General features: G+C 62.8%; 1 protein-coding gene across 5 annotated transcripts in view; it reads right to left on the bottom strand.

The window, feature by feature from the left end:
- Positions 1 to 262: 262 nt before the first annotated feature.
- Positions 263 to 12,836, bottom strand: part of SPEG (striated muscle enriched protein kinase) — a 31,043-nt gene continuing 18,469 nt past the window's right edge. For all 5 annotated transcript variants that reach the window (XM_090143824.1, XM_031599592.2, XM_090143821.1 and 2 more), the window contains 31 exons: positions 12,593 to 12,751; positions 12,244 to 12,433; positions 11,901 to 12,130; positions 11,668 to 11,787; positions 11,391 to 11,495; positions 11,112 to 11,318; positions 10,886 to 11,009; positions 10,639 to 10,811; positions 9,892 to 10,004; positions 9,522 to 9,690; positions 9,343 to 9,436; positions 8,993 to 9,193; positions 8,811 to 8,871; positions 8,570 to 8,647; positions 8,288 to 8,460; positions 8,186 to 8,212; positions 7,866 to 8,018; positions 7,707 to 7,749; positions 7,544 to 7,612; positions 5,251 to 7,429; positions 4,998 to 5,141; positions 4,806 to 4,922; positions 4,551 to 4,718; positions 4,091 to 4,213; positions 3,775 to 3,939; positions 2,986 to 3,598; positions 2,662 to 2,901; positions 2,368 to 2,591; positions 1,969 to 2,044; positions 1,630 to 1,779; positions 263 to 1,486 (listed from right to left, as the gene is read on the bottom strand). In XM_090143824.1, coding sequence (XP_089999950.1) covers positions 1,279 to 1,486; positions 1,630 to 1,779; positions 1,969 to 2,044; positions 2,368 to 2,591; positions 2,662 to 2,901; positions 2,986 to 3,598; positions 3,775 to 3,939; positions 4,091 to 4,213; positions 4,551 to 4,718; positions 4,806 to 4,922; positions 4,998 to 5,141; positions 5,251 to 7,429; positions 7,544 to 7,612; positions 7,707 to 7,749; positions 7,866 to 8,018; positions 8,186 to 8,212; positions 8,288 to 8,460; positions 8,570 to 8,647; positions 8,811 to 8,871; positions 8,993 to 9,193; positions 9,343 to 9,436; positions 9,522 to 9,690; positions 9,892 to 10,004; positions 10,639 to 10,811; positions 10,886 to 11,009; positions 11,112 to 11,318; positions 11,391 to 11,495; positions 11,668 to 11,787; positions 11,901 to 12,130; positions 12,244 to 12,433; positions 12,593 to 12,751 — 6,896 coding nt within the window. In that variant the 3' untranslated portion in view covers positions 263 to 1,278. The remainder of the gene's footprint in view (positions 1,487 to 1,629; positions 1,780 to 1,968; positions 2,045 to 2,367; positions 2,592 to 2,661; positions 2,902 to 2,985; positions 3,599 to 3,774; positions 3,940 to 4,090; positions 4,214 to 4,550; positions 4,719 to 4,805; positions 4,923 to 4,997; positions 5,142 to 5,250; positions 7,430 to 7,543; positions 7,613 to 7,706; positions 7,750 to 7,865; positions 8,019 to 8,185; positions 8,213 to 8,287; positions 8,461 to 8,569; positions 8,648 to 8,810; positions 8,872 to 8,992; positions 9,194 to 9,342; positions 9,437 to 9,521; positions 9,691 to 9,891; positions 10,005 to 10,638; positions 10,812 to 10,885; positions 11,010 to 11,111; positions 11,319 to 11,390; positions 11,496 to 11,667; positions 11,788 to 11,900; positions 12,131 to 12,243; positions 12,434 to 12,592; positions 12,752 to 12,836) is intronic.

Raw genomic sequence — 12,836 nt, 5'->3', positions numbered from 1 at the left:
GTAGCGCTGCTAGAGCGACCGCGCGTGCGAGTTTAGAGCGTGGCTGTGCGCTGGTGCGCGGGGCCGTTGCGGGGCGGGGTGCGAGGGAGGCGCGGCGCTGCGGGTGTGCGGGAGCGGCCTGCGTATGCGCGCGGCCGGCCTGAGCCGCTGCTGCTCCCAGCCTCGGTTCACTCCTGGGCTGTGGACCCCCCAGGCTCTCCGTCAGGCTGTCCCCATCCCGCAGCCACGCTCCCCCTCCCACAGAGGCACGCAGACAGACTCGGGCTGCTCAGGGCCTTTATTGCTGCTCTGGCACGGTGCTCGCTTCAGCCCGCAGGGACGGCAGCGACTCCGGGGCCTGGCAGAGAGGTGGGGGCACAGAGCAGGGGCAGAACTTCTCCCCGCTGACCATAAATCAAGTCCAGTCGCTGCAGTGCAGCTGCCCCGTGCTGCCCCAGCTGGGGGCACCCAGGGGAGGCGATGGGGTCCGCGCAGCATGGGGCGCCCCGCAGGGCAGCGTGTGTGTGCGAGGGCGTGCGTGTGCATGGGGCGTGTGGTTCAGCAAGGCACATGTGGGGTTGCACGTGGGGCGGGAGGGGCTGCGTGGGGCGTTTTGGGTACAGGCGGCTGCAAGCGTCTCTTCCTGCTCGGAGCGCCCCCTGAAGCAAGAGCAGCGTGGGCCTGAGCAGGTGCAGAGCATGTGTAGCCCAGGGAAGGCACCGGTGTGGGGCCCGGGCTGCAGCCCTCTGGAGCAGGAGCGGGCCCGTGCTGCCGGCTGGCCACTCTGCGCAGCCCAGCGGAGCAGCCTCTGTCTTCGGCACTCCCGTGCAAAGCACGCTGACCGTGGGCATCCCCGGTCTGTGTTAGGGGATGGGGCCGCCCCTTGTCCCCCCGTGTCATGACAGTGGGAGCCACGGGCTGCGGGTAAGGCACGTGGCTGGGCTGGACGCTGCAGGGGCAGCCACATTTTGGGGCCAGTCCCCCACTGACCACGTGGCCTAGGCTGGCCGGCATGCTGGCAGATCTTCCAGACCCCCATCTCCATCCTGTCCCCATCACATTCTTCCCCCAACCCTCTGCCACATTCTCCATCCGTTCCAGCATTGCCATCTGACCCCAGCTGGGGCACCATTTTCCGGAAACTCTTCTTCGACTCCACCGAAAGACGCCATTCGTCTCTGTCCCTGTCCTGCCCTGCCGGCATCCCTGGCAGGTGGGGTCCGTGGGCTCATCCTGGCTCCTTGGCCGCCCTGTCCCGCGGCCCCTGGAATGTTCCTCTGGCTCCTCACCCCCTCACGGCTACTGCGGCCCTGGTGGCTGGCCGCCCTGGTAGGAGCGGAGTAAGACCTTGTGCTTGGTGACAGCCTCACCACGGCGCCGCTGGTGCTCCACCAGGAACTCCTTGAGGCGATTGGTGGTGAAGGTGAGAGTCTGGCGGCGCAGCTTCATCAGGTAGGCATCCTGGAGCCAGGTGTTGGCAAAGCAGTCCTTCACGGTGGGGCGGCTCCTGCAGCAGCTCAGTGTCAGAGACCACAAGGTGCCCACCACCTCCACACCATCCCCAAACTAAACACCAGCACCTCCCTCCAAGACCCCCTGGATGTCCCCCTGGTTCTTCCCAAGCAGGGATAGGGCTCAAGAGGCACTCACCAGGGGTGGACGGTGAGGACCTTGCGGATGAAGAGGGCAGCGCTCTGTGAGACGTTGGGGTACAGCTTGAAGGCATCGAAGCGCCCTGCCAGAATGCGGTTCTCTGTCTCGATGGGGTCCAGTTCAAAGAATGGCGACCGCCCACTCAGCCTGGGAGGGAAGAAGTGGCACGGGCTGGGCACAGCGATGAGAGGGCACTGAGCACCCACCCGATCCCCGTGTGGGACAAACATCCAGCTGATAACAGTCTGTAGGGCTACAGCATCCCCCCCTAGTCTGGGGGCCCTTCGTGGGGAATGCTACATCTCAGATGCTCACCCCCATACCCTCTTCTCTTACATGATGTAGGTGAGGACGCCAACACCCCAAACATCCGCAGCGGAGCCCACCGGGTCGCCTTTCACCACTTCTGGTGCTGCAGACAGAGTGAGCAGCTCTGTCATATGCACAGCAGCCAAACCCAGCACCCCTAGTACGTACAGCACCCCCAACACCCACAGTCAACACAGCACCACCAACAGCCCACCTTTTTTCCCTCCCAGCACCCCTTGCTGGCACCCCAACACAACCCAGCATCAGGTACCCCAACGGCACCACAGACACCCAAATGCTCCCATTGAGCCAAACAGCTCTAACAGTCCCCTCTAGATACCCCCAGCATCCCAACCACTACTTAGCTTCCCCAGGCATCTCTCAGCTCCCCAGGCTCCGTGCATGGGCACAGCGTGCCCCACTCACACATGTACTCCAGTGTGCCCACACGTCGCCCCAGCTGCCGCAACACCAGGGGGTTGTAGGTCTGGGCGCTGCCAAAATCAATGATCTTGAGAGCGTTTGTGCCCGAGACCACAACGTTGTCAGGCTTGATGTCAAGGTGCACAATGCGGCGGCCATGCAGGTACTCAAGGCCCTGCAGCAGCTGCAGGACATAGCTCACCACGTCGTCCTCTGAGTAGCGAAACCTGGGGATAGGGGACATGAGCAGGGTTCCCGAACTGGACCCCCAAACCCTGCCACCCCCACCCCCTGGACCTGTCCACGATGCTGTAGAGGATCTCCTTGCCAGCACAGTTCTCACAGATGAGCACCAGGTAGCGAGGGGTGATGTATGCCTCGTGTAGGGCCATGATCCGCTCGTGGTGCAGTGCCTTCAGGATTTCGTACTCCTGCAGCACGCTCTGCTTTCTTTCTGCCTCATAGGGCACAATCTTGGCCATGAAGAGCTTTCCTGTGGCGTTCTCCTTGCACAGCCGAATTACCCCAAAGCGGCCCCTGAGGCACAGCATCATGTTCAGCCCCCTGTGCAGGATGCTCCAGGGGAACCCTGGCACAGCACCCCACCCCTTGCTTCCTCACCTTGCTTTCTCATCTAGGAAGGTGTATGGCTTCTGGGGGACACCCTGCCGCAGTGCCGTGCCATCCGGGGCTCTGCTGTCACCTGAGGGTTCCTTGGAAGACAGGGTGGAGGCAGGCGCCTCCTGGGTGGTGGGTGAGGCGGGGGGCATAGAGACGAAGGACGTGACCATGTAGGGGGGCATCTTCCTGGTGGGTGCAGTGTTGGGAGTGGTGGACGCCGAGGGAGCAGGGGAGGGTTTGGATAGAGACGGTGCCTGGGGTTGGTGGGACACCTGAGTGGGCAAGGTGGGAGCAGATGTGTCCGTGGGAGCAGCAGTGGTGCCTGTGTGGGGCATGGCAGCAGTCTGGGGGGCAGTGAACACCAGCTCTGGAGGCTCACAGACAGTGATGTTGGGTGGGAGCTTGGGGTCTGGCTGCGCCCCCTCAGGGACACCTGGCTGCAGTGTCTGCTCAGGCTTCTGCAGCACTGCCTTGTGCTTGCGAGGTGGCGTGGTTGGGGGCAGCCCTGGGGCCGGGGGCTCCAACTGTGCCTGGGGTGTTTGGGTCGACCGGCTGGAAGCTGCCTTGTCAGGCACAGGGATGGCAGTGTTCTTTGCTGGAACAGCATGGGAGTCTGCAGGGAGGAAGGAGAGCCATGAGCAGAGTTGTAGTGTGTGTATCCAGGAGCAGGGTGCAAGCAGCATCCCACTGTCTAAATCCCTGGAGGAAGAGCCCCCAAAGCACCGTGCTGCTGCAGCCCCATGCCACGGGGCTCACACTGGGCACTGCCCTAGGGAACAGCTGACTTACCTGTTGCCTCCAAGTGCACTTTGCCTGATGGGGTGCTGTAAGGCCCCTGCCCAGCCTTATTGACGCAGGCCACCCGGAACTTGGCAGCGCTGCCAGGGGGCAGCTCTGTCACGTTGAAGTAGCAGTCAGTGATGCCAGTGCTGACCAACTTCCACTCGTGCTCCCCTGCCGGCATGGAGGCATGATGAGGTTCCGGCTGCACCCTGTCCCACTTTGCCAGGCCTCCAGCACCCATCCATGCAAGGGTGAGCATTGTAGCCCAGCCAAAGGTGCCCCCAAGCAGAGTGGGGGCGGCCATGTTTCACTGGCCACGTACCCTCCAGCCTGTGCTCCAGCGTGTAGGTGCAGGGGGCTTTGCTCTCTGCGGGCTTCCACAGCACTAGCACCGTGTTCTTGTACTTCTGGGCGATCTCCGGGGTGCCTGGCCGCCCGGGAAGCCCTGCCAGGGGACACAGAGTAGGCAGCTGGGTGCTTGGCTGGCAGAAGGGTGTGTGGGCTTGGACACACAGGGAGATGCCTGTGCAGCAGCAGCAGCCTGAAAAGCCTCAGAAGCCCCAAGTAGGGATGTGCAGAGCAAGGATTCAGTGCTCTGCCCCAGAGAGCCCCCAGCCCCATGGCTGTTTCACCGTGTTAGCAGCAGTGCCTAAGCATGCATCCCTCCTGTCAGAGCCAGCCCCAAGCAGCCCGAGCAAACAATCCCCAGCATCTGGCATGTGTTCTGTCCCTGTGGGGCAGCAACTCTGTCCCCTGAGATCCCCCCACCCCCGTGTCCTTACGTGCTACAGCCAGCGTGCAGGAGCTGATGGCTGTGCCCAGGGTGTTGGCGGCTGCACACTCATATAGCCCCGCATCCTTCCTGGAGACCTTGGAGATGGTGAGCATCTGGCGGCCGTCCTTGCAGGAGATGATGTTCAGCACATTGTCTGCCTGCAGTGACCGCTTATCTGCAAAGGGAAGCAGAGGAAAGCAGTGTTACAGCTGCTCCCTGGGCACCCACTCACTCAGGCAGCCATGGCAGCCGCAGCCCCCACCTTTCATCCAGATAATTCTGGGGGTCGGACAGCCAGCAGGCAGGCAGCAAAGGGTCAGGGCATCGCCCTCCAGGAGCACCTGGTCCTTCAGTTTGATGTGAAAAATGGGGGGGAAATCTGGAGAGCAGAGGACATGGTGAGGACGGGGTGTCAGGGGATGACCCATGTGCTTCATATCCCGGTCATACCTACCTGACTCGCTGGGTGCATGCTGCCGCCCAGCTGCAGAGCCATCCTCCCGCAGCAGGCTGGAGGGGATGCTGGGCTGTGAGGCCACCTTCTTCTTTGTCCGGGAGAGCCCCCAGCGCTCCCAGCGTGACCGCTTCTGCCCCTCGCCTGTGGGGACACGGGGGGAGAGGGTGGCTAAGACTGAATCCTGGAGACTAACCGGGATGCCTGCGTGGCCGCGCTGAGGCAGCTCGGCCCCAGGGTGCTCCCAGCTCACCTTTGGCAGAGGCGGTGGAGCGGGTGCTGCCCTCCGAGCGCAGGGACTCGGAGGATGGTGCGGGTGCCGGGGGTGGTCCCACCTGGTCCTGCGCCACGACGCCCACCCGTCGCAGGCTGTCCCCCTCCGAGATGGAGCGGCGCAGCAGGGAGGGCCGCCGCTGACCCAGCTCCCCCGGCCCCTCGTCCTCGGGCCGCTCGTCTGACAGGCTGCGCAGCCGCGAGGACACCCGCTCCATAGTGGCGCTGATCTTCCGCCGCACTGCTACCACCGGCGATTCCCCGCCAGCCCCCGGCTCCGACTTGAGGCTCTCCGAGTCCCTGCGCTCCTTGGAGCTGCCCAAGCCCAGGCTCCAGGAGAAGCGGCGCCCGCGGATCGGAGTGTCACCGCCACCATCCTCCCCTTTGCTCTTCCTCCTCTCGGGGGGTGGAGTGCGCTTGAGGAGCACAGACATCCTGCGGAGGAAGCTGCTGTCCTTCTCCACCTCGTGCAGGTCCTGCACCGACTTGGACTTCTCCAAGCCGGCGGGCTGGCTCCGGCGCAGCTCCAGGGGCACGCCGGCTGGTGTGGGCCGGTAAATGCCGTCGTCGCGGGCTGAGGGGCTGGCCAAGTGCCGGTCCTCGGAGCGGGAGCGGGTGAGGAGCTTCAGCCCACGGCTGAGGGATGACTCGCGGCTCCGCTTGAATTTGGCCTCGAAGACCTCCTCAGAGTCAATGTCCTGGATGAGCAGGGAGCTGGAGGAGCCGGTGGGCTGCGCCTCCTTCTTCTCCTCTGATGCTGGTGCCGGTGCAGGGGGCTCGGCAGGGGCAGCGGGCTGGGGGGCTTCCTTGGTGGCCAGCTCCCCCTCCCACATGGCTCCCATCGCCTGCATCACCTCCGCGTAGGAGGACATCTTAGGGGTGCGAGCACCGGGGGCTGAAGACTGCTGCGGGGTGGCTGCTCTGGGCCTGGCAGCCCCCACCCCAGGGGTGCCTGTGGCTCTGGTGGCTTCAGCCTTGGTGGGCACCTTTTCCTCCGTTGGCTTCTTCCCCACAGTGGTGGTGGCAGCTCTGGCCTGGAGCTGGGCCCGCTCCTCGGTGCTGGATCTCCTCTCCTGGGCAGCCTTGGCCGCAGGGGGCTGCGGTACAATGGTCTCCGGCACCTGGGGCCGTGCCTCGGAGAGCGCCGACAGTGACGGGGACTCCTTGAGCCGCTGGACCTCAGTGTGGGCCATCGGGATCTCCAGTGGTGCGCCGGAGCGGCGGTGCCGGACGACAGGCTCGGCATCACCGTGGCTGAAGGAGCTGCTCTTCTGCAGGACGCGCTCCGGGGGCAGCAGGTGGGGCGTGGCTGCCTCGCTGGACGCTGCCCGCACCAACCGCGGCACTGAGGGTGCCAGCTGCTCCATGCGGGGCGGCCACTGTCCCTTCTTGTTGGGGCCAACCCCAAGAGTTTCCAGGAGCGGACCCCGCAGGCCGCTGACCTTGCCGTCGGCGGTGCCGCCCCGCAGCAGCCGCTGCCGCATCAGCTCCAGGCGCTGGGCGTGCTCGTCCTCGGCCCCCCGCCGCCGCGGCAGCTCCATGGAGGCCGCCTTGGCCAGGGCACGTCGAGGCTCCCGGCCCACCTCAGCCCCTTCCTCAAGGCCTGGGGGCCGGCTCAGCAGGGCACTGTCGGCCGAGCCGCCCCGCTTCAGCTCGCCCCGGCGGACGCTCTCCGGGGACTCCAGGCTGGAGCCCTTCCTCATGGCTTTGCGGGGATACTCGAGCCGCTTCTGGGCCTCGGGGGCCTCCTCATCAGAGGAGCTGGGTGCCTCCACCTCTGCACACTGCCGCCGCGGCCCTGGGGCCCTCGGCCTCTTCCCCAGGGCCACTACGGCCTTTCCCTTGGCCTCACTCTGCCACTCCATGGCAGAGCCATCCCCTGGCATGGCCACCTCCTGCCGCAGGCCCTCAGCTGGCCCCGGCATCTCGTCATCCGTGGGGATCTCATTGAGCGACATGCGGGAGCCAGAGAACTCCACCTGGTGTGGCATGGGGATGAAGGGCAACTCATCCAGGTCATCCGAATCTGAGGAGGATGAGAGGGCTGGAGACTCCTTGAGGTGGCGAGGTACAGCGATGGAGAGGTGGTTGGAGGTGTCCTCCAGCAGCTCCGGGATCGGCCGCAGCACCATGTTGCACTTGTAGCTGATCTGTGAGCGCTGCAGCCCACAGACAGGGCTGGGTCAGGCCCAGGCAGGCACCACAGCACCATGCGTGGCATTCAGCCAGGCCGGTACACATTGCCCTCCTCCCACCTCAGCTCCTAACCCCACCTGCCATTTCCGACGGGAGAGGAAGAGCTTCAAGTGGTCAGTGCTGATGACCTTCCCCTTGGCCAGCGTCTGCAGGGAGAGGGGACAGTGAAGTCATTTAGACCCTACAGCAAGCCCTGAGCAACACTGCTGCCCCTGGGTACTGCTCCGTGCTGGGACTCACCTTGAACCAGGGGTGCTCCAGAGTCTGCTCCGCATTGGGTCTCCTGTGAAGCAGCAGAGCCAGGTGAGGCCTGCATCCTGCCAACCCCTCACCCAGCTCCTCCATCCCAATGGGGCACGTGGCCATGCCCCAGGAGGGGATAGACTCCGCAGCACTTACAGCCTGTCATTGACCAGCACTTTGATGACAAAGCCCTTGGCCTCCCGAGTGAGCCCCTGGAACATCCTTTCCTCAAAAGCCACGTTGTAGTTGCGGATGTTCATCAGCGTCGTCTTGTCGTTCTCACCCACGAAGGGGGAGATCCCAGTGAGGCTGTGAGGAGGGGACACTGTCACTGGGATGCAGGAAACAATTTGACATGTCCTGCGGACTGAGGGCTGCCCCAGTGCCATGGGCAGGAGCAGCCAGAGAGGAGGTGAGGAGCACAGAAAGGGAACAGAATGGGGGTCCCTTCTTTGGGGATGCAGTGAGGCACTTACCACAGGTAGGCGATGACCCCCACAGGCCTGTGGAGAGGAGAGCAGGGTTACCAGCCAGTCCCTCAGCACAGTGGGATGCCATGTCTACCCAGCTGCCCTTACCAGACATCGGTGACAATGGAGACAGGGCTCTGGTTGACAATCTCGGGCCCCACGAACTCAGGCGTGCCATACTTGCAGTACTGCGGCTCATCAGGTGTCAGCTCCTGCGCGTTGCCAAAGTCGCAGATCCGGACCTGCTCACTGCTTGAATCTGCCATCAGGAGGTTTTCTGGCTACAGGAGAGTGCAGGGCAGGCTGGAGCTTGGCAGGAGGCTCCCACTGGGGAGAGGCACAGCGGGGCACAGGGGCTGCCCCCTCTGCAGGGACCCAGGGTGCACTCACTTTGATGTCCAGGTGCAGGACTTGGTGCTGGTGAAGGTAGCAGATCCCCTCCAGGATCTGCCGCATGTAGGAGCGGACCTGCGAGGGAGCAGAGGTGGGGTGGCACCAGGCAGCATGGGGCCTGATGAGGTTGGCAGATGCCACCTCCTTTTGGCACGATGCAATGAGCATCATGCATCTGTGGGAGGGGGCGGACACTGGTATCCCAGCCACCAATTGTCTCCCTGCCTACTTCACCCACCTCAGACTCACACACTGAGGGCTTCCTTGCCATCCTGTCCAGCAGCTCATCCTCAGCACAGCTGGGAATGGTCAAGGAGCACAGAGAATGTTGTGCCCATGCCCTCCTCCCACCTTGCTCCCATGCACTCACTCTGCCCCTCAGCCCTCCCCTGGCCCCCACACCACGCTCCCGGAGGATACAGTTCCATCACCATGATGACTGCATTCTTCTTCTCAAAGGCATCATGAAAGAAGACAATGCGCTCATGATCGAGCTGTGAGAGGATGTGCAGCTCTCGGCGTGCTGACTGCTTGGCCTTAGTCCTGCCAGGGACGAACTTGGCGGCAAAGTCCAGACGGCTGCTCTTCTCTGTCACTCTCCGCAGGTAGGAGAAAGCCCCCCTGCAACATGCCAGTGGGATGAGGAGGTGGGGAGGGAAGACCTCCCCATCGCTGAGAAGCTGGGGTAGGCACTTGTACCCGCAGGGAGATGCCCCAGGACCATTGCTGGAGGATGATGACTGTCCTCAGAGGATCTCCTGGCCCCGTACCTCCCGATCTCCTCATGCACATCATAGTAGTCCGTCAGACGTCGTGCCTTGTGCAGCGCATCTTCCTCCATGGTGGCATCGGCTGCAGGCTGGGCTGCAGGAAGAAGTGCTGTCAGCGTTGAGCAAGGGGCTGAAGGCAGACCCACAATGCAGGGCCGTGGGGACCTGGCTGGCTGTACCTGTGCGCACCACCAGCTCAGCCTTGCAGGAGACCTCTCCCGCCAGGTTCCTGGCCGTGCAAGTGTATACCCCACTGTCGGGCTCAGCAGCACCCAGCACCACCAGGGAGCACTCATTGTCCTCGTAAACGAAGCTCAGGTGGCTGCTCTCCTCCAGCAGCTCCCCATCCTGGGGGTATAGCAGATGTCAGGGGACGGACCTATGCCACCCCCCACCAGCTCCCACTGCCAGCACCTGCAGCACACTGTGTCATCTGGGGAGAGCACAAACCCAAAGCCCCAGAACAAGGAGCCCAAACCAGAGAGGGGAGCAGCAGCTGTGTGTCTGGTGGGCTGTGGGTCAGGACAAGGTTCTGAGGTCCCATCCCACCTTGTACCACATGATGTCCGGCAGCGGCTTGCCCTCTACCACCACGGCAAAGCGGGGCGTCTCCCCTTCCTGGGCATCGATGTCCTCCATGATGGACTCAAAGCGCGGTGCCTCTGCCAAGAGATGGGGCATGGGACACCATAGGGCAGAGCCACACCAACACACTGAGAACGGGGCACCATAGGGCAGTGGCCACTCAATGGACGTGGACATGAGGCAGAATGGGGCTGCATCTCCCACTTATAGATGGGTGTGAGGTACTATAGGGCAGCACCAGCCATGACACTGATGTGGGGTATTGTGGAGCTTTCCTCATGGCTCTTTGCTATGGAGCAGTGCGTGTCATACACGGGTAAGGGGCACCATGCAGCAGTGCTATTCATAGCACATGGCCAAGGGGCACCATGGGTCATGGCACAGTGCCACCCATGGGAGTAGCGTCACCCATGGCACAGTGCCACCCTGTGCACATGATCATGGGGCATGTGGGACGCTTCTACTCAAATCAGATAAGACACCAGACATGCATGCATAGCTCATGGGCTTTCAGCCCCATGGGGCACTACCACCCAATAGCACAGTATCCCCACAGAGAATGAGTATGGATCACGGATGAGCAATGCCATGCAATGGGGCAGTGCCCCCTATGGCACACAGCCATGGTGCACCACAAAGGCAGTGCTACCCTATGGGAGGATGCCAACCCCACAGCAGAGGGGCACAGCCCCCCAGCACAGGGGTACCTACCTGCGAGGTGGAGGCGGAGGGTGCAGCGGGCAGTGCCATGGCGGTTGCTCACCTCGCAGGCCAGCAGCCCTGCAGCCCCCCGACCCACGTGCAGCAGCCGCAGGCAGTGCTGGTCATCATCCGGCATTGTCATCTCGCACGTGCCCTCCTGCTCCCCCAGCACCTGCCCGCCCCTGTGGGCACACACCATCAGCTCTGCATGTCACCCTTGGGTGCGTGCCCCTGAAGAACCCAAGGTGCGTCCTACCTCTTCCAGGTGACAGTAGCCTCCACATGGTTGATGGTGATGGTGACGGAGGCTGGTTGGCCCTCCACCACGTATACTACATCAGGCTTGTCCAGGATGACTGGAGCCTCGTCCAGGTAGGGACCTGCCACATATTTTGTCACCACTCCTCTAGATCCCACACCTAGCCCTGGGCTTGCAGCCGCCCATCCTGCCCTTCCACCCCAGCACCCTGCTGTGCACTCACCCCGATCTAGGAGCTTCACGGGCCCCACCAGTGGGGAGGGCTTGCTGTTGGTCTTGGGGGTGGCAGTAATGACACGGAAGAGGTACTGGGCCCCCTTGGTGAGCCCGTGCACCGTGTAGGTAGTGTCCCGCACGCCAGTCACCAGCACCATCCACTGTGTCATGCCCAGCACTTGCATTTGCACCACATATGTCACTGAGCTGGGGTCTGTATGGGGACAGGGTCAGTGCAGAGCCCCCATTACTGTGTCACAGCAATGCCCACCCCCCTGTCCCTCACCTATGGCCGTGTCCAGCCACTTGGGCTTGTTCCATGTCAGTGTGATGGCTCTGCCGGTCACCGAGGCCACTGTGGGAGGTCCATCTGGGGGGGTTGGCACCACATCTGGATAAGAGAGGTGGGGAGTGGGGTGAGCTTCCAGGAGCCCCCAAACGGCACCAACTCCCTCACAAGCTGCACTACCCTTTGGTCCCATCGGCTGTCACCTTGCTACAGGGACACTGAGTTCCAGATCCGGGGCACAGGAGTAGCGGCCCCCAGTGGTGACCCTACTTACCTGTGACATAGAGGTGTGCATAGCATGTGGCCTTCCCTACTTTGTTGGCAATGACGCTTTTATAGACGCCAGCATGCGTGTGGCTGACGGCTCTGAACACCAAGCGATGCACGTCCTTATCTGCAGGGATGGATGCAAGAGCCCATCAGCGTGGTGCAGAGCTTCCTTCCTGGGCAGTGTTGTGCCCGGGAGGAGGTGGCTCTAGCCAAGGGGAGAGCAATGGGTAACCCTACATTGCATCATCTTGCGATCATCAGTGCTGTCGATGCGTGAGCCGTTGTGAAACCAGGTGATGGATGGGTAGGGCATCCCAGCCACCTGGCATTCCAGCACCGCCTCCTTGGACTCCACCACCTCCAGATTGTGCAGTGGCTTCAGGAAGTCGGGCATGGTGAAGCACTCTGCCTCAGTTTCCGCCTGCTCTGGTTCCTCTGGGATGGATGGCATCTTCTCCAGCTTGGAACTGTGGGCACCTGTGATGAGCACAGTGCGCCCAGCCCGGCCGCAGCAGCACAGAGCTGCCTGGCAAAGCTGGGGCACATCCCATGGGCACCATGCAGGGGGACACCATCTTACATCTGGGAGGCAGCAGACGGCCGTGGCTCCTCCACATAGAGCTCAGCGGAGCACTCCACGTGGCCATGGATGTTCCTGGCAGTCACCGTGTAGTGCCCTTCATCCTCACTGCTCACATGCACAATGATCAATGAGTGCAGCCCCCCATCCCGCTGGATACGCACGTTCTCCCCTTCCTGCACCATCTGGCCTGTGTGGAGACATGCATATGACATCAGCAGCCCCAGAACAGCCCTTGGTGTCTCTGGCCCTGTGCCTTTGATGCTTCAAAACCAAGGCTGGGTTTCCTCTAGGAGTGCAGACCCCAGGGATGAGGGCTATAGGATAGAGGCCATGGAACAGGGGTTACCAAAATGGCTCCAGGTGACCGTTGGCGCAGGGGTCCCGCTGACCATGCAGTCAAAGCGTGCTGTCCGTCCTTCCACCACGTCCACATCCTCCAGTTTGCGGGTGAAGAGTGGCTGCACGGAGGGCTTCACCGTCAGCCGGGCACTGCAGGTCAACTCATCTGCAAGGAGGGCATGGGGTGGTGAACTCCCCATGGCCAGAGGCAGATTTGAACACATGGGGCAGGGCACAGTGTGTCACCCCAT

This window comes from Phasianus colchicus, chromosome 7 (genome assembly GCF_987193195.1).
Source record: "Phasianus colchicus chromosome 7, bPhaCol1.hap1.1, whole genome shotgun sequence".
NCBI lineage: Eukaryota > Metazoa > Chordata > Aves > Galliformes > Phasianidae > Phasianus > Phasianus colchicus.
Note: the sequence above shows the minus strand (reverse complement) of the source record. Positions and strands in the feature narration are given on the sequence as shown.